Source organism: Anthonomus grandis, chromosome 4 (assembly GCF_022605725.1).
Source record: "Anthonomus grandis grandis chromosome 4, icAntGran1.3, whole genome shotgun sequence".
In the NCBI taxonomy this organism is placed as follows: domain Eukaryota; kingdom Metazoa; phylum Arthropoda; class Insecta; order Coleoptera; family Curculionidae; genus Anthonomus; species Anthonomus grandis.
Window position 1 is genome coordinate 15878066 of NC_065549.1, and position 21373 is coordinate 15899438.

The following is a 21373-nucleotide window of genomic DNA, read 5'->3' on the forward strand; positions in this document are numbered from 1 at the left end:
TGGTTTAAACAATAATTTTATTAGAGTAAATCCACATTTTAGCATCATACCTAAGCAAAAGAAACGCAAAAACAAAATAAAATTATGTAAAAGTAAACCGGAAAAAAAGGTTTTAATAGATGTTCGGAGACTTTGGGCTTACTATCTTTCCTCCTTTTCACTCTTACATAAAATTACAAAACAAATTCTCGAAACGTTATGCTTACTATTTATTTAGACACTTACTTATAGTATATTGAAAATGGGCGCAAAAATATATCGTACAGACGGTCCTACAGATTCGCTTACAGGGCGGAGGCACCAGAGATAATTTCGATCAATTCTCTGGTGATGACAGCCTGTCTAGTTCTGTTAAAGGTCAGGGTCAGTTTGTCGATCATTTCGCCTGCGTTTTTGCTTGCGTTGTCCATAGCTGTCATCCTGGAGGACTGTTCGGAGCAAGCGCCCTCTTTCATCGAGTAGAAAAGCAAAGAGGCCAGAGAGAATTCAAGGTAGGATCGGATCACTTCGTCGTCCAATGAGTCATAGATTGAGAGTTTTGGTGCAGCCTAAAAAAAGAAATTTATAAATAAAGGTTTATTAAAGAAATATCGTTAGGCGTGAGATATTATTTCTTAGTACTGGAAAACATATCGTCCGGCTTACTGGAAACTATTCAATGTGTACTTTCTTTGAAATTACGGTCTAATTTACTCTGGCGGTCGTAGCCATTATACTCTATACGTAATGATCAATTCCCCAACCTGTATAATATTGTAAATATGCCGTGGTTGATTTATAAAACATATAAAACACCAATCTTTATATTATTTCTTTATCAAAAACTATATAGTAAAGATTTCAAACCACATTTTTTCGAAAATATTACATAGAAAACGTTTACTAAAAAAATACCTTTACAAATCCTTTCCTTAAAACTTTTTTCACAAATTTTAAGGAAACTGTTGAAGAAACTGAGGAAGAAAATTGTTTTTATCCTTCACAAGCCAATAACATCTACTATTTGGAAAATTTTATGGACAAGGTGCTACGTACTTCGCGAAAAGTAGAGTACCTTATGGTGTGGCAAAATCTACCAGTTTTTTAAGAATGGAACAAAAAATTACAAGTGGTTTCTTAGCCAACGAAATGAACATTTTATTGTGAGTGCCGACACGATAAAAGCAAAAATGAATTTGAAATGAAATGAATGAGAAATGAAGCTAAATTGATTTATTCACACAAATATTTATTATAAAATGTTTTTATACAAAACTTAAAAACATTCAAATCAGATCAAACGTAGTACTTATTTACAATTATTAACTTAATATTTTAATATAGTATGATATTTCACAAAATTTTCTAATTTTATGCTTTACACACTATGCAGTTTTTGGATATTTTGGTTATATTTGGATATATGGCTTCTTTTTTTGTCTGAATAGACATCCGTTGAAAGGAAATCTCGTTTAATTAGTCACAACGGTGAATCGCCGGATTTGGGTCTATGACTTAAAGATGCTTTTGTTCTTATCCTGTAATGTTTTCATCTTGTATAATATTTTTTACGCACCATTATGCGTTAAAATTTACAATAAAAGCCACGCAACACCCGCCAAATGCAAACATAGAATATCGCGAGAATAAACCTGCCTGAGACCTGCAGACGATAAATGCTGACTTTCCGACCCGACCCCCTGCACCATTTGGCCGAAAACAACCGATCATTTGAATTCTAAATAACGGATTTTTAAGTGCGTATATGGCCGTTTCTCGCAGTAAACCTTGTGTCCGTGCTTGCGTATATTTATATTTAATTTAAGTCATCCGCATGGACAGCACGATGTTTTTTTTGCATCTGTATAGAGTGTTAAAGAAATCATTTCAGATGTACCTAATTCAATGATGTAGACAGTGAATGTGTAGAGTTTGACATACTGTAGGACTGAGTTTGAGATGGGTGTATTTTCTTTTTAAAGCATTCTAAGCCTATGTTCTAGTCTAAGGGCTTTCTCAAAGAAAGGTAGTCCTATTTGTCAAGAAAGTAATTTTTTGTAATTTTATATTACAAAAAAAATATGACGTCATCAATGTGTTTTTCAAATGGAAACCACCATTTTTTCAAGCAGAATAAAGAACGCTTTTTTTTACAAAGCATATGGTACAAACGAATATTGGTTACATAAGCAATTTTAAACAAAAAATGATGATAAAATGTAAAATTAAAGAAATACCTATCTAAATTAAATGTTGGTATGTTGGTTTTTTAGTTGTTATTTACTTATTTTATTGGGTACGTACTTATAGCAAAAATTAATTTAAAAAATACTATCTCACACGCTCAAAAATTGAAAAGAAGAAGAAAATAGACTTATTCACGTATTTAAAAGAAATCAACTCAAATCTATAAGATACCGTGTGAGATAGTATTTTCTAAATTGATTTTTGCTATAAGTGACCTAATACCCATAACTCATTATGAATTCGTCACAAAAATACAGATTTTATTGGAAGTATTTTTACATTTGCAAGTGGTGTTTATTCCCACACAGCACGCATCTACACTACCGCTCAAAAGTATTTGCCCACATATGACTGTTTTAAAGTTATAACTAAACATAATAAACCCATCAGTTATTAACACCCTCGGATCTTATAGATCTATTACTTATTTTGGCAACGTCTCTTCTAGTGTCGCACAGTGTTTTAAGTCTAATGAATTTGTCACTAAACCTAATATTTGTTTTAAAACCAAAAACAACTTGGCAAAACATTTAGTAAACACTAAAGATAAAATACCGATAATACACCGATCTGGAGTTTACAAGTTAACTTGTTCCCACCCATTATGTGATATCTGTTATGTCGGCCAAAGCGGAAGGAAAATTGAAGTCAGAGTCAACGAACATTTAAGACTTATCACGCGAAATAAAAATCATTTTATTAACAATACCAATCCTCCTTTTGCGAACCACATATTAGAGTCTGGCCATAATTTTGTTCCGGGACCTAACACTGAGGTTCTGCATGTTTGTGAGAAAGGGTTACAATTGGACTTGTTAGAAGCATTTCTGTACAAATTTTGATGACGTTTTATGCACAGTACTCCCATCTGGTATTTCCGACCATGAAGCTATTCTTGCTAAAATGCCATATAATACTGTATTATCTTCATCTCATTATATGGTAAGAATTTTCAGCAGGAGAAATTATAATGCTTTTTCTTCTGCTACAGTTTCGGTAAATTGGAATGCACTTGGAACGGCTTCTGACCCACTTACTTTATTTTTTCAAGTTCTGTGTAATGTAGTGCTTTCCTAAAATGAGGCTTAAAACTAAGAAACGAAAACCATGGGTTTTCGTTTCTTAGTTTTAAGAGGCTTACTGTAGCGTTTTATTTTTCTATTTCTTATGTTCACTAACGCTCCATTGATATTTCATTAATTTCAATAATTATATTAATAATTTCAGTCAATTTCTTTTATCGATATTTCTTTAAATTCACACTGTCAATTACACATTACTACTGTAACGCATTACTCTCCTGGTTTTATTATTCATGCTTTCTGTTGACGGTCCGTCACTCTTCTGGTTGGTCTTAATTAATGTTTTCTCTGATTGGATTGACATTGACAGCTCAGGCAAGAGGTGGGGTCGTAACTTATTTAGTCGGTACTGCATCCATTTTTCGAGGACTTGTTCCCGTGTCGCAGGTAGAAGCGCACGTAAAAGGCCAGTTTTTATTTCCGGAATTTGTGAAGCAGGAAGTGGCCAATATGGTTTAAAATTTATAGTCCTTAATCTTGTTCCTTTAGGGAACTGTTTATTTCATAATTCTGGTGCAGGATGCCCGAGATTTTGATGGATAGATAATGAAACTTAGCAAGGTGAGTGTGTCACATTTTGAACGCCATTCATTTTTATCGACAGTGAATACAATGGCAACCGTTGTTTTAGGGTTTTACTTTTCCGTTTTCTTTTTTATTCTTCTTCAATCGTTGATGGCTACAGGCTGTTGATTTCCCCGGGAAATTGCTGAAAGCGGTGGAGCTGGAGCCAGAGTTAGAGCTAGTATTAGAGATTCCCAGCCCGGCTAGCTCAGTCGGTAGAGCATGAGACTCTTAATCTCAGGGTCGTGGGTTCGAGCCCCACGTTGGGCGCCATTTTCTGCGGCGTTAACTTTACAGTGTTACTATTTTGCCAAGAGTTTGCAGACGGTAGCTCAGAATTATTGGAGGCTTGGGATTGTTCGAAGGTTCACTTATGACTGGCTATTAAAGAATATAATCTTGATTATAACTATTAAATAAGAGGGCGCCACTTAGTTTTTTTTTTTTTATAAATGAAAGAAAACTAAGAAAAACACTTGGTATATAGGTTTCAATTAACAATCAAATGACCCTGGATGAAGTAGATTTAAAGAGACAAAAAAAAAATCTTAACAATACAACCAAATTATATTTACATCAAAGATAAGTATACAGTATACCCCTCATGTTCTAATCTGTTAAATGTTAATAATTTATTATGAATTAAAATATGAATAATGTTGATATGATTAAATAAAATAGGTTTGTCAAAAGTAACATTTAAATTATGATTAAGCTACTAGGTAGATTTCAGCACTTGAAAAATAAATTGCAATTATTAAAGTTTTTAGTACATATTTGTATTATGCAGGGGAAAGTTCATGAACCTTTTTACCTAAGGCATATCAGCCTTAACCGAGTCATATCTACTTAACCACCAAAAAAGGTACTGAAAAATACTGAACAAAAAACTAAAATTATAGATAAGAATTTGACATATTAAATTATTATATTGATTAAATATTTGTAGCAATAAATTGAAATTAAAGATATATTAGTAAAAATTTAAATAAATGAGAAAAATCTATGGTTAGTAATATTTAAACAAATGGAATAAACTGGCCTGTATATTCCTCCAAGAAATGAACGGTTAGCCTTCAAATTCAAGGCTGTAAATGTGTGCCATTTGTAGCTTAGCTATCCGGACTGGGAATCTCTAATACTAGCTCTAACTCTGGCTCCAGCTCCACCGCTTTCAGCAATTTCCCGGGGAAATCAACAGCCTGTAGCCATCAACGATTGAAGAAGAATAAAGAGGAAAACGGAAAAGTAAAACGGAAAAGTAAAACCCTAAAACAACGGTTGCCATTGTATTCACTGTCGATAAAAATGAATGGCGTTCAAAATGTGACACACTCACCTTGCTTAGTTTCATTATCTATCCATCAAAATCTCGGGCATCCTGCACCAGAATTATGAAATAAACAGTTCCCTAAAGGAACAAGATTAAGGACTATAAATTTTAAACCATATTGGCCACTTCCTGCTTCACAAATTCCGGAAATAAAAACTGGCCTTTTACGTGCGCTTCTACCTGCGACACGGGAACAAGTCCTCGAAAAATGGATGCAGTACCGACTAAATAAGTTACGACCCCACCTCTTGCCTGAGCTGTCAATGTCAATCCAATCAGAGAAAACATTAATTAAGACCAACCAGAAGAGTGACGGACCGTCAACAGAAAGCATGAATAATAAAACCAGGAGAGTAATGCGTTACAGTAGTAATGTGTAATTGACAGTGTGAATTTAAAGAAATATCGATAAAAGAAATTGACTGAAATTATTAATATAATTATTGAAATTAATGAAATATCAATGGAGCGTTAGTGAACATAAGAAATAGAAAAATAAAACGCTACATTACAAGAGGCCTTAGAATTTCAGCTAAAAACCTCCGTTTTTTGACTAAATTGTGCAAATATACCACAAATGAAAATATCCTTGTATATCATCAGAAAATACCGTAGTCTGTACAGAAAGACAATTAAAGCAGCAAAATCTAATTATTATAGGGATCGCTTAAATATGTCATCAAATAGGCAAAGAGAGTGTTGGTCGGTTATTAATGATTTTAGACATTGCCATAGAAAAGTATCTGAACCGGAGTTAAGATCTGACATTTTAAACGACTATTATTGTGATATACCTAATATCTTGCTCAAGGGCATTCATAGTAACATTGATCCCTTACACTATCTTCAACAAGTGTCGGTTGAGCATTCATTTTTCTTTCATCCTGTCGAGCTTACCGAAGTAAAAAATGAAATCAAAGGCCTAAAAAACCATATATCCTCTGGAGCTGATGGGATATCTTCGAGGTTGTTACTCTTTTTGCCTGATTCAGCCTTAAATGCTTTAGTTTCTGCCATAAACAATTCTTTACATATTGGCATTTTTCCTTCATGTTTAAAGGAGGCAGTGGTTATCCCTCTTCATAAGGGTGGAGATTTGGATCAGCCTTGTAATTTCCGTCCCATTTCTATTTTGTCTACCCTCTCTAAGATAGTTGAAAAACTTGCAAAAAGCAGAATTTTGTCCTTTTTACATCATAATGGCATTTTGTTTGCAAATCAGTTTGGATTTCAAGCCGGTAAAGGGACTCATGATGCTGTTTTTAGCTTTTTGGAGAGCGTCTATGTGTTCTTGAATTCTGGAGAGTCATCGGCGGCAGTGTTTTGTGGTCTATCCAAAGCATTTGACTGTGTGGATCATGGAATACTGTTATCTAAGCTCGATAAATATGGTTTTAGGGGCGTAGCGTTGCGATGGCTTGAGTCCAATCTATCAAATCGTACTCAGAAGGTTACAGTGTCAGGGCGTTTGTCTGCTTCTGGATCCCTAAAATGCGGCGTTCCCCAGGGTTCAGTTTGCTGATGATACCACCATACTATGGAGCCATAAAAATTATGATTATATTAAGACTTGTATCCTTGAAGACCTTCAAATTTTATCAGGCTCGTGTTTAATGTAAGAAAGACGTCTATTATGGGGTTTAAGTGCAATGTTCAGGGTCTGATGTTTGCGAAAATTCCCTCTTGCAGAATAAAGAGTGCTGCAAGTTCCTAGGAATTACCATTGATGGTCGCCTTCGGTTTGAAGATCATATTTTACATTTAGCTGGGAAATTATCTTCTGGATGTTTTGCAGTAAGAATGGCAAACTCAAGAGCTGGGAGGGGTGGTTGCACGTTCAGTGTACTTTTCACTTATTGAATCTCATATTTGATATGGCTTGCCTTTTTGGAGTTTAACCAATAAGGGGCTACTTAACATTGTCTTTGTTATTCAAAAAAAAGCAGTTAGATACCTGTGTTCTGCTAAGTTAAGAGATTCTTGCAAACCCCTCTTCATTTCTGAAAAAATCCTGCTGCTCTTATTCACAAAATTCCCAAACTACCCTCTGACACTGGCCATTTGACTCGTCGTGTAAATGATGTTCCCCTACCTATTCCTACGCCTTCCCTTACCAAAAACTCATTAATTTACATGAGTAAAAAAATTTACAATCATGTTCCTCTATGTGTTAAACATATATCGGTTGTTAAGAAATTTAAAAGAGAATTAAAGTCGCTTTTATTGGCTAAGGCATATTATAACCTGGATGACTTCTTTAATGATAGGTTTTAACCTTGGACATGTTGGAAAGTTTTTTTTTTCCTTTTTTCTTCTCTAGTTTTGTCAACAAGTTTGCCTTTATTTAGTAATTGATTGTTTCATTTAGTTATCTTTAATTCAAGTATGTTCAAAAAGTTTTGTCTTCTTGTGTTTAATTTTGTTCATTGTTTTGTCAATTTTTGAAATTGTTTTTGTGTTTTGTTTTTTTAGCTTGTAGGATGCTTGTACACAAGATTATTCTTACGTAATATAGCACATTTTATTTCTTTCTTTCATTTGAAATAAATAGGGCAATAAACTCCTCAGACTGCACATGCATTAATGAGCAAACTAAGTTTGACAGTTTACACTTTTTTGATTCAATTAGCCCTAGAAAATAACTTTTACCTTTATTGTTTTTAACTCTTTTATCTTATACATTTTTATTAATCAAAATTTAAAATCTTTTCTTTAACGCAACGTTAATATACCTTCTTTTAATATGTAGAAATCTGTATCGTCCTAAGTTTAAATTTTATATTTTGAATCGTAGATGTCCTTATTGTACTATGTTTTTAATTTTAATTCTTTTATTTATTGTTGTTTTTATTCCTGATAACGGGTAATTTTTGTTTTATTTGGTGAACGTATATGTTTTTTGTACTGTTCTGGTAAGTTCTAAATCTGTATTGATATAGCGAATAAGCTCTTTTTTAAAACTGTCTTGAATTACCTGTATTTTATTTTAGTATCTGATGATGGCTGTTTACACAGCAGAAATGTATAATACATTTACCTGAGTGACCTACATGCATTTTTCTTGGAGATAAAGACTTCCCCATTTTGTAATCTTTATTCTTATGAAACGGTTTATTTATAACAAAATGAATATAAACAATACATTTTTCAATTAATTAAATTTAAGAAAATCAAATTTTGGATTCATCTACATGTCCGCCTCGATTTTTAATAACAGCTTCATAGAGTTTCGGTAGTCTTCTAATTAATTTGTCCATAGTTTCCTGAGGTATCTTGTGCCACTTTTTTTGGATGATTCTCCACAAGTCTTGTTTTGATGTGGAGCATGCTTTTCACACTTGTCTATACAGTTCATCCCACAGTAATTCGATAAGATTGAGGTCCGGTGATTGTGGGGGCCATATAACTTTCAGAAGATGTTGCCTTTGTAATTGACCTAAATATTGCTTGCACAATTTCGACGTGTGCTTGGGGTCATTGTCATGTTGAAAGATGAAGTTTTCCCCAATTATTCGAGTACCAGAAGGAAGTACATTGTCACTTAAAATTGTTTTGTAACCCTCTTTTCGAAGAGTTCCCTCTATTCTAATTAAATCGCCCTCTGCAGATCCTCGGAAACAACCCCACACCATCACTGAACCACCACCGTGTTTAAATGAGGCCACCGTACAGTTCTCAGCGACCCTTTCATTGGCATAACGGCGAACAAAAACTCGCCTCTTCGTTCCAAAAACCTCGAATTTCGACTCGTCACTCCAGAGAACTTTCTTACAGTCATCAATGGTCCATTCTTTGTGTGATTGGGCCCATTTCTTCTTATTAACATCCTTCAGTAGCGGTTTTGATACAGCTAAACGTCCATTAAGACCAGCATTATAAAATCGCCGTTTTACTGTTGAAACACTGACCGCTTTTTTACGCTCCTTGTTGATTTTTGTTGTGATTTCAGGGGCGTCTATTGCGTTTGCTTGTAATTATAATATTTAAATCCTATTTTGAACTTGTTGCCTTTGGCAACAAGTTCTTTGGCAAACTTTCCGATCGAGTTTTGTTGCTAATAGTCCCTTCTCTGGTGAATTTCCTATAACATTTGTTGATTTTCCACGGATACAGAGTTAGGAGAGTCATTCAGTTACAGAAGAAAGAGTAGTGAACTCAGCATTCCCAGGGAAATATTCAGAACACTCCGACCCTACAAATACTATCGGACGGCGACCGGTAAGATATGATGCAAAGCAGGTTACTGCCACTCGTCTAAAGCAGTAGCGCAAGAGCTTCCGCAGCAGACTCTGGTGACTAAGGCAGTCGAGACCACTCGAGTCACAAAACACTGCAACTGAAACCCCACGACTGTTAATCTGACCGTAAAGAACGTTCAGAAAGTTGTACATGGCATCATTAATGTTTTTATTTTCATGAAAGCTGAACCGAGATGCTCCTAAAATATTCTTGGATTTAAGAAAAAAAACATTTTAATAACATTTAACAGCCATAAATGCTTTTAATATTACGACCCTGAAGGGTGACGAGTGAAAATATACATAAATTATCTTGTGGTTTTACAAAAGTTGAGAGAAAAAGCTGTTTGAACAAAAATTTGAAACTTCTTTAATGGAGAAAAATGCGTGTACCTTTTTTTTCTATAATATATAATCTTTAAATAAAAATAAGATCTTATCTATGTTTTTACATGTCCGTTTTGTTGTAGACATAATTATCACCTTAATGTTTAGTACACATAACCTTCGTAAACGTGAATAAATCGACTGTACGACAGCCGTTGTTTATAGTATTAAGTGTTCCCTCTATTTCAAGTTAACCCTGTCAAACAATCAACTTACCGCAACTGACTCAAGACTGAAGACCGGCAAAGTCTGGGTCGAATAAGACACGACAGACTTAAACCTGTTGTAAACGATTTCTCCAGAGCCGAACTTGTAGTCGGATTTCAAGATGGCGTCGGCCAGCTTAGCGGCATCCAAGAATGTGGGCGGTAAACGACCGATTTCGTTACAGGCCAAAATGATGTTTTTTCCGTAAATTCGGGACAAGATGGCGCGAGATTTGTCACCGACGCAGACGATTTTGATGTTCTGGTCATCTTTGCTCAACTCGGTACGAATATGACGTGCCACAGAGGTGTGAACGGCACCACACAAACCTAAAATATAATATAGTTTAGAAGATACAGCGTCTAATATATTTATGCTTGGGCTTTTATTTTGTATGAGCTTTATTATAGCGTAGTATGAACACAAGATCTCTAGGAATATATAGTGTGTCCTTACATGAAGCTGTAACTCACTTAGTTATACTATAAGAAAGATTTAAACACTTTATATTTTAAACAATTTTTCTTACTTTAAATTATTGAGTGTTAATTCTTTTTTCAAAAAATAATCTTGGATGGAAATCAAATTTATACAAATATCTTTTAGCAAATGTGAATTTCTCTACAAATGTTGTTTTCATATATCAAATTTATAAAATCTTCTAGATGTCATGCACACACAGAAATAAAAATACAGCACTAAAGTCGAAATTATACCCATTTGTAATGACGTCATTTTTGTTTATCTTTGTTTAGCATATTCCAAACAGCGGCGACAACAAACTTTTGAAAAAAATTGGTGTCTGATGATTATTCATCTTGATGATTCTATTCATTCTCACTGTCAGTCAAAAATATGTTGTCAGAATGGTTTGTCAACTTGTTCTTGAAAGTTATTTTGAAAAGTGTTAGATAATGCCTAAAAAAAGATATAATAGGTATAATGAACAATCGCAGCTGATGATTTTAAATATATTGGCTTTTTTTCAACTGGAAAAGGAACAAGTCCGAAACGGAATTGCACTTCAAATTGAGAATGTGATACAGCGAGCCGCAGATGCAACAAAATTGAGCACAACAACGATCGCAAATATAAAGAAGAATGGGATAAAATCAGATCAGGTTTACGCAGCCCGTATATCTTCCAAGCAAAAGACAGCAAAAACCATAATTACAACATATTTGAAACATAGAATTCCGGACACAATTTATTCTATGTACGCCAGAAAAGAATATGTAATATTGGCAACAATAAGAGAAAAGTTCAGGGAAGAAATTGAATATTTTGAGTTTTCCATTGACTCCTTAAGAAGATGGATCACTAGTATAGGTTTCAAGTGGAAATCAAACAACAGAAAATATTTGATGGACTTGCCAAATATTGTTCATAAAAGAATCCATTTTTTAAGGGAGTATATCAAAAATAGAAATGTAGGTCCGGAAGGTTTTACTCCAGTTTTCATTGACGAGACGTGGATTTTTAGCAAGGGATCATTTCGTAGTAGCTGGCAAGATGACACCAAGCACACGGATTCAAGGAAAAACAGTGAAGGTAAAAATTACCTGATTATCTTTTTAGATTTTTTTTGAATAAAAACTATTGGCCTTGTAAGGGCCCTCTAACTTCATAATTTCATTTGTTTCATAGTTTCATATAATTTCTCTCTAAGACAATATGATGGAATTTAACTCCATACACTACTTGTATGTGCATGGAACTTATTAATTATATTAAATTTATGTTCTGGAAGAATGATTTCTAAAAGAAGAGAATTGAATTATCTTTTATTTTTAAGGTCATCGTTATATCGTGGTCCACGCCCGAACCAAAGATGGCTTCATCGAGGGTGCAAATTTAATATTCAAGAGTGGATTAAAGACGGGAGATTATCATGACAATATGAACAGGAAAAACTTCGAAAACTGGTTTAAAACTCAGCTGGTTCCAAATCTTCCCTCAAAGTCATTTATAATCATGGACAATGCAAGTTACCATTCTAGTTTATTAGAAGAAATCCCGAGAAAATCTTGGACAAAGCAGAGACTGACCGAATGGTTGAAGAAAAAGAATATTGGCTTTCCAGAAAAAGCCATGAAAGATAAAATATGGAGTATTGCACGCAGAAGCTGCCCTAGTGAAAAAAAGTACTTCCTTGATGAATATGTTAAACCTTAAGGACACAAAATTTTGCGACTGCCACCATATCATTGCCAGTTTAATGCAATTGAAATGGTATGGTCGAAATGTAAACGAAAATATGAGCAATATATTTCCAATTTTAAGAGGTCACCTTCAGAAGTTGACTACATGGAAAAGGGTAAAAAACGAAATTTCTATAGATCATTGGCAAAAATATGTTTTTCATACAGAAAAGGTAATTGAAAAGGCTTGGGAGGCAATACAAGTGTGTGATGCCTATGACATTCTGCCACTTGTGATTACGAATGACGAAGACGAAGACAATATCTCTGATTTCAATTCTGACTCTGACAATACTGACGAGATTGATTAAGCTTTTTTTGTTCTAGAAAATTTTATTTTATGATTGTCGTTTAAGTATTCAATCATATCGTTGTAATTTCATTAACTTGGTAATGCAATATGGCGTGTTTTTTTTGAGTTTGTATGTTTTATTTTTTGGAATGGTATTTTCATTTTAATGTATTAACATATTCCTTCAAGCAGCATTTTTTTTCATGAACAAGTAAATTAAATTGTCGGTATTTAAATTTTTCCCAGTGAGTTAAAATTTTATTAAATATTAAATTTAATTTTATACTATTATTCACAATTTTTGAAAGCTCGGTTTTGTTACGTCTACTGCTCGTGCCGAATTCTACTTTTCAAATATGTTGTAGATTTGGTTTTTGCGGTCTTTTGCTTGGAAAATATATGAGCAGCGTAATCCTGATCTGATTTTATCCCATTCTTCTTTATATTTGCGATCGTTGTTGTGCTCAATTTTGTTGCATCTGCGGCTCGCTCTATCACATTCTCAATTTGAAGTGCAATTCCGTTTCGGACTTGTTGTTTATGTCCCATTATTTATGATTAATTATAATAATATTTGTTAATTGTTAAGTTTGTTAATAATACAATAAATACTACAAGATTTTTTTAAATTTTTTGGGAATAAAGTATATACACGAATATAAAAATATAATAATATGTTGCTAAAATAAATCATTTGTTAATTTCTGAACGTATAAAAATACATAGCAGACTATTAATTTCCGAGGGCGATGGTAAAGTTTCTAACCTAATATTGATTGGCAAAAATATCTACGCCATACGTTTTTTCTCACCTGGATGACGTAACTACAAATGGGTATAATTTCGACTTTATATACAATGTTATATCAACTTATCGTTTATTAAGTATATTTAATTTTTACTTATCCTTCTTATTTTTATTCTTTATTTATCTTTTATCTCTGTAATTAACTTGAATGCAAATGATTTGTGTGACTTTTGCTTCATGTTAATGATTTTAAAATATATTTTCATTTTATTAGGAGTGTATTTGACTGAGTATTAGTGATTTCAATTGAGTAATAAAGTTGAATGTTGGCAAATGCAATTTAATGTCGTTTTGCAGGAATAAAACTTCTAGGACTTTAATTTATTCTATTAATGGTCTTTTTGACCAGGGTGGAGGTCAAAAAGACCATGGTCTGTAAAATGAACGTCCTCAAAGGTCTGTAAAAGATTTGACTATTCCCAAATTCATGCTTCTTTTTTCTTCTCTGGTTTGATCTATTAATGATAAATGAATATGTGAACCCCAAATACAATCTGCATTATAAAGTACTTAGAATTTCCTAAAATAATCACTTATAAGATGCAAATTGAAATAAAACAGCTTCATTATGATATTTTCCAGAGATTGCTGAGTATTGATATTGTGCTCTCCTGAATGCAAAATACTTTTATTTTAATTTTCTGGTGATATAGTATAACTAAAATAACTAAATAATGACTTTTTCTTTCGCTCTTTCAAAGAATTTTAGTCCTAACACTACTAATTCATCACAGGTATTATTATATGTTATATGTACAGTGGTGGCCAAAAAAATAAGAGTGCCTGGTTTTATTAGAATATTCCTAAATTTGAAAAGTCATTATATACTGTGCTACATAGACAAAAAGCAATAACGATTTCATATTTGTACAACATATGCCATCAGTGATAAAAAAATAAATACATGTTATTCTTTGCCAGTTTAATTTGTAATTATAAATAAATAATTTATTTCTTACACGTTTTATGATGGACAAAAAAATAAGAGTATTTTTCCAAAATGGCCATAAAAAATTATAATTACAATGTAGCGCAAAACAAACGACAGCATTAGATAAGTGAGTCAGTACTTGGTAGAATCACCTTTATTCTTGAGAACGGCAGCGCATCTTCGTAGCATCGAATCGATCAACTTTTGGCATGTTTCAACCCCGATGGAATACCAAGCTTCCTGAACTTCCTTCCATAAATCTTGCTTATTTGTTGTTTTTTTACAAGCTACTCGGTTTTTCAGCTCCTTCCACAGGTTTTCAATAAGATTAAGGTCAGGCAATTGTGATGGCCATTCCAGAACCGAAACCCTATTTTGTGTAAACCATTGTTTAACAATCCGTATGTTTAGGGTCGTTATCTTGCTGATACACCCACCTTATAGGCATGTTTTTTTTCGCACATGGTAGCCACGACTCTATCCAAGATATCCAAATAAATTTCTTTTGTCATGGTCTCTTTAATCCAAAATATGGGACCTACTCCATTGTAGGAAAAACAGCCCCACAGTTTGATATTTCCACCTCCGTGTTTAACTGTGCCTATTGTGTTTCTAGGATTTATTCTTCATTCTTCCTCCTTCTAACGAATTATTTTCCATCTGATATGAATAAGTTGATCTTCATCTCATCATTAAAAGGAATGTTGCACCAATTTCTATGAAAATTTTCATTAAAATTATTCTTAATAAATGCCAGTTTTTGTTTTATATATTTTTTGCTTAGAAATGGGACTTTTCTGGCCACTCGACCATATAATTTTTGGTCTTCCAAACGTCTTCTTATCGTCCAAGTGCTAATACTTAGGCTTAAGTTTCGTTTTATAGAGGTAGATGTGGAAAAAGGTTGTTTACTGACTTCGCGTACAATAAGTTTATCAGTCTTCCGTGTGGTTTTTCATGGACGGCCTCGATTTTCAGGAAAATTTTTCCTTTTATTTTGTGTTTTTAAAACTCTGGAGATTTCACAAGGTGATCGCTGAAGCACATTCCACACAACCCAACCTAACTATAAACTTATAAAAGCACCAGAATTTCCTCACATCTTAGAATCAAAACTAAACCCTATTTTCTCATAATTTCAAGTGCAGGTTATAGAAAAGTTGGGTCGGGTTTATAATTCCAGGAAAAATGAAAATGTATAAATTTCAAAATTAATTCTCATTAAAAAAAAAAAACACTTAAAAATTCACTACTCAATATAGACACTAATTTTAGCTGATATTTTAAGAAAAGTTGTACAATTAGTCCTTTACCAAACTTTTACCAATTTTATGAGGATTTTTTCTTTTGATAGGCAGGTTATTAAAACCCACTATACGGAGTGTCTCACAAAAACCATCTTAAAAATGGCACTTTATATGTTATCACATCTTTACATTAGACACACTGGATCAGTGGTTTAATATTTGTCACCCTTACCTCTGTCAGATGTCATTGCAATGACCAATTTCTGGGGTACATCTTCTGGAGGGGCAATTTCAGCTTGCTCATAAAACTGCTTTGCTCCATTACCAATGGGTCTAACCTACAAGACAACACTATGAATTAAACATAATTAACCCAGATACTATCAGAAAACTATCAGCCTATTACTTTATGTTCTTCTTTTTTGAAGATATTAATGATTTATTTGAGAATATTGCTCTCTTGACAGGTTATTATTACATAAAGTGGAAAATGATTTATTTATGAACGACAGCATGATAAATCCACTGATACTGCTGGTTATATGAGGAACTTGTGGCATTTATTGATTCAGGTGAGAGTCCTGTTGGGGTATTTTGTGACATTAGCAGGGCTTTCAATTGTCTCTATTATAAAACATTGTTGAACAAATTGCATTATTATGATTTTAGGGACCAAGCTTTTAACTGGTCAATTATAACAATTCTATTAATTATAACTGGCAGGCAAGAATATGTTTCTGTTACTCAATACTCTGCAAATAGTAAAAGTCAAGTCAGATCAGAAAATATTAATACGCAGATGGGTGTATTAATGAAACATGTATTTAACACATGTAAACAATTGGATTTGTTGCAATTCCTTATACCTGAATATATTAAAGATGCAGTGCATCTGATTTCATACTCTAAGAAACTGTTTACCTTTGAAAATAGGTGTAAATGGTCAAGAGATGGATAGTATGGATTTTGTGAAGTTTTTAGGGTTATATGTTGATTCATGCTTAACATGGAAAAAACACTGTGGGAGTGTAATATCTAAACTAAAATTATTTTTATTTTACATTAAATATCAGAAATATTTTAATGTTTGAACAAATAAATGACTTTTGTCAGGCTCAAGTTGAGTCTATTTTAAGGTCGAAGTCTGTTATTGGGGAAACTGAACCTTTTGTGAAAAATTTTTTTTTATAACCAAATAGAATTATTAAGTTCATTGGTTGAATAAATAAGTACACACTGTGTTAAGAATATTTGCAAAAATTCAATATTTTAACATTAACAAGGCTAAACATTTTTGAATGTTGCTTACATGTTTATAAAAATAGGAATTCTTTTATAACTGGTAATAACGAATGAAGATTAATACCAGGATAATGATTTTTCACATACCTTTATATAATACTTAAATAAAATATAAATCTCCAAACATCATAGGAATAAAAATGTATAATATACTGTCCTACTGTATAAAACAGTCCAACTTAGTAAATGCTTTTAAATGTTACCTAAAGTCAATGCTGGTTTCTAACTGCATATTTTATATAGTTTAAATTAGTTTCTTCTATAATCTTATGTATCTGGTATATTGTATTTAATGTTTTTTGTTTTACATTTTAGGCTAGTTAGTTAAGTGTTTTTAAAGTTCCGTTTTAGGGTTTAGTAACTTAAGTAATTTCATTTTGCCCCCTGACTATTCCAATACAATTTTGTTGTTGTCATACTGAAAAATAGATGAATAAATAAATAAATATACTGTTTAATAAATTTGGTCATATTACCACATTGGTTTTCAATATTCCAGTTCTACATGGAATTCTATCTATACACAAAAAAAAAACATGCTTTATTGTTATTAACACAGAAAAATTGTTCTAAACAAAGCTACTTACTACCACTAAACTTAACCACTACACCCCATACACACTAGAGTTCTAAAGCAAACATCAGAAAACAATACATAAGAACAGCAGAAAAAAAATACATAAAAAGTAAATTAAATTCCATAATTATCCCCTCAAGTATAAGACAGCAAAGAATTCTAACCATACAAACAAATCAAATAAAATTCAAATACTGTAAACTTACACTTAGGAAAAATTAGAATGTGTCGACGTAGTGTTCATCCAGTGAATAGTAACATTTTTCTGTCAAAACTATTTTCAATTTACGTTTAAAAGTGTCAATACATGTTGCCTCCCTGATTCCACCTGGTAAATGATTGAAAATTTTGATTCCCTCATAGAAAATAGATTTTTTAGTTAATGTGGAGGAGGGGATTGGAAGATTTAGATCGTTCACTTGACGCGTTAAGTATCTTGGATTTGAAGTTATAAATTTAAAGCGATTAGCAAAAAGTAAGCAGGCCACTTCCTGAATGTAGAGGGAGAAGACAGTGTGTATGCCCAACCTAACAAATAATGGGCGACAGGAATCTCTTGGTTTAGCCCCACAAATGTAACGTACAGCACGGTTCTGTAAAACAAGCAGCATTTGTAGAAGGTAGGCAGCTGCATTACCCCAGAAGCAAATGGCATATCTAAGGTGGGATTCAATTAATGAAAAATATACAGATCTTCCAAACTCCATGCCAAGCTTCAGGGTAGCCACTCTGACTGCAAAACAACCTGCAGACACCTTTTTGCAAGTACCGAGGAAATGCTTTTCAAATCTGAGATCTCTGTCAATGAATATACCCAAAAATTTTGTATTATCAACTGCTGAACTACTGAATTAGAAAAAGGCATGTGGTCTAGAGCACACTTAAAACACAATAATTTGTTTTTTTGAGGATTTAGTGACAGCAAGATTTACTGCCTGAAGATCAGTTGCTAATGTAGTTCACAGAGTATCTGTGTCTGGGCTGTGCCAAAGAAGTGTGGTATCATCGGCAAATAGAGTAAATTTCCCCTGTACATTAAGATTGGTAAGATCATTTATGTATAGGAGAAAAAGTATAGGCCCCAAAACTGAACCCTGAGGAACTCCCAAGGTGATAGGATGGTAATCAGAGTACTTAGATCCTACAAGCACTCGTTGCCGATCTTGCAGATAGGAAGCAAACCAAGAAGATGAAACTCCTTGAAATCCATAATGATGAAGCTTCCGCAGCAGAATCCTATGGCAGACACAATCGAAAGCCTTCGACAAATCACAAAAAACTGCCGCCGAAACTCCACCATCATTTATCTGGGAGTAAAGCTCATGAAAAAAATTAAACATGGCATCATTGGTACTGGTATTTTCACGGAAGCCAAATTGAAGTCTGGGGAGGATGTTTTTGGACTTTAAAAAGGACATTATTCGATTTTTAACCAGTTTTTCAATTACCTTTGATAGCGTAGACAAGAGAGAGATGGGACGAAAGTTGGAAGGATTATCAAGAGCTCCACCCTTGTGAATTGGGATAACTTTAGCTGATTTTAGGCAAGATGGAAATATCCCCTTGCTCCAAGAAAGGTTAATTGCGTCAATTAGTGCCTTTAGCGCCGTTTCTGGAAGGTTGCAAAAAATCTTAGCTGAAAGGTTGTCTTCTCCACTTGAATTTTTTTTTTTTTCAGTATACAGAATATCCTTGAGTTCGTTTAGGTTTGTAGGTATAAAGAAGAAGGAATTTGGAACATGAATGGCTGGCATAAAGGAAAGAGGATCCACTGAAGGGTTCAGATTTTGCTGAAGTTGTAGAGCAATATTAGAAAAAAAATTGTTAAAATCATTGGGCGAGACTTCAGGGCTTTGTCTTGAATGCTTACCACAATTGTGACGAATATCATTATTAATTTTCCAACTCTCCTTATATTTGTTAGATGAACCACTTAAACAGTTGGAGTAGTAAGTTTGCTTAAAGATTCTTATCAGATGACAATACAAGGCTCGGTAAGAATTGAAATAGTTATGAAAAACTGGAGAGTCAATGAACTTTCTTATTGTGTGAAGGTGAAGAGATCTCAGATTTCTTGAAGATACTTTCAAACCCCTCGTGAACCAAGATTTTATAGGTTTGGATTTCGGTTTGATTTTAATCATTGGGAAGGAAGTTTCAAAGAGCTTAACAATTTTTGTGTGAAAGGAAGATAAATTGAAAATAGAATTCCAGGACTTCAGCTGAAAGTTGATGAAACCTATTAAAGTTATTAATACCAAAAGTTCGACCATATCGCTGTGCAGATACACTACATTCCTTTTGTATATTTGCTATTTTACATAGTATAAACTCATGGTCTGATAAAGCAGAATTTGCGACTGGTCGTCGTCCTATGACTCCACGGAGTCATATGGAAAATTAGAACAAATATAGTCAATAGTGGAGCTTCTTGACTGTGTTATACAAGTAGAATCTTTTATATGCATATGTATATTAAATGCCCCCATTAGATGATCGAGGCGCAGGGTAAAGACAGAATTTTTATCATTAAAGTTGATATCAAAGTCTCCTGTAAGAACTATGTAAGCCGATGATGGAATTTCAAATAAAAGTGCCTCTAATTTTAAAAAGAATTCGCTGCAGTCTCCTAGAGGAGATCTATAAATACAAACTACATATAAGTTTATGGATTTGGAGTAAATTACAGTAAATTCAAAAGTCATTTCCTTTAGGAGATGGTTAAATTTATCTACCTGTTGAAAAGAGTTATGTTCTAAAAAGTTTTTACATAATAATATCATACATCCACCATGAGAAGACAAAATCCGACAAAAACTAGACAAAATAACATAATTTGGTAGATCAATATGCTCACCCAGTTTCAGCCAGTGCTCAGTAAGAAATAAGTAATAACACTCTTAAATGTAATTAAATAGCTATTCCATACACTCAACTATTTTTCATAAGCAAAAGAAAACATTTCTTACCTGTTTCAATTCACGTTCAGCCCTAGCATACTTGGCAGCTGACACCATCTTCATGGACTGGGTGATCTTTTGAATATTCTTTACAGACTTTAGACGAATAGAAATGGCTTTTAGAGTGGCCATACCCCTTTGTTGCTGCTGAAGAGGGGCATTTTGAGCCACCAATGTGACTGCTGTTCCAAATCGACCCAACATTCTTGTTTGCTCTAAAAAAGGAAAAAGGAGGTCTATCTGGTTTTTAATTAAATGAACTTCAACTGAGAATGCCTTTATGTATATATATCAAATTTTAATGTCCAAAGCATCTTGTTTTAAATAAGGGCTAATCACTTTATTTTGGTTTAATATCTTGGATGGAAGGACGAAAAAAAAAGAGCAATAAAAAATATTGCCTCAAATAACATTATACAAAAAGATAATAATGAAAAGCAAAGGTTTAATGTAGAAAGAGCCTTTTGCAGGTATTTTAACTAAACCTTTAACCAATTACATAAAAAAAATGGGAATCAAGTTATGTAATGTGCAAGTCCCAAAGTCTGAAGCTGCTCCTTTTACAAATATAAAATAAAAAGTGGAATACCTGGTTATAGATGAAAAACGTTTCTAAAAAGCAGCAATATGAAGTAATGGGCTTTAAAGGCCCTAAAAATAATAAAATTGATTTTTTTAAATTAGAAATGAAACTAACCTTTTGCCACTACACGGCTGACCCAAGAGTGACACGACGTTGCCGCATATGACAGCTGTCAAACAGATTTATCGTGAATAAAAAAATAAATCTATGGCTTTTAAATATATATAAATGCCAAACAAGAATTTCTAGTTTACAGAAAAACCATTTTTATATTACAGTTATTTAGAATCGTTTTTTTTTAACTAAAAAAAAATCTATTTCGTCTAAATGTTGACCGAGCTAAGGATCTGACAACATTGTAATAGTTTGCAAGTATGGCGCAGGTGCATTGGGTGGGTTTTCCGTAAACCTTCTAACAAATTAAAGAGAACTTAC

The 21373-nt window shown here is 33.2% G+C and overlaps 1 protein-coding gene and 1 non-coding gene across 4 annotated transcripts in view; one reads left to right on the forward strand and one right to left on the reverse strand.

The window, feature by feature from the left end:
- LOC126735013 (ATP synthase subunit gamma, mitochondrial) overlaps nt 1-21373 on the reverse strand; it is a 21522-nt gene continuing 149 nt past the window's right edge. The window contains exons 1-5 of one of the 3 annotated variants that reach the window (XM_050438879.1): nt 21053-21198; nt 20365-20570; nt 15749-15854; nt 10047-10366; nt 1-548 (exon numbers count right to left, since the gene is read on the reverse strand). In XM_050438879.1, the coding sequence (XP_050294836.1) occupies nt 285-548; nt 10047-10366; nt 15749-15854; nt 20365-20559 (885 nt within the window). In that variant the 5' untranslated portion in view covers nt 20560-20570; nt 21053-21198 and the 3' untranslated portion in view covers nt 1-284. Of the gene's footprint in view, nt 549-10046; nt 10367-15748; nt 15855-20364; nt 20571-20944; nt 21199-21373 lie in introns of those variants that run through there. The other 2 variants (XM_050438878.1, XM_050438880.1) reach the window with 2 other exon arrangements.
- On the forward strand, nt 4070-4142 carry Trnak-cuu (transfer RNA lysine (anticodon CUU)). The gene has a single exon. It is a non-coding gene; the product is annotated as a tRNA-Lys (tRNA).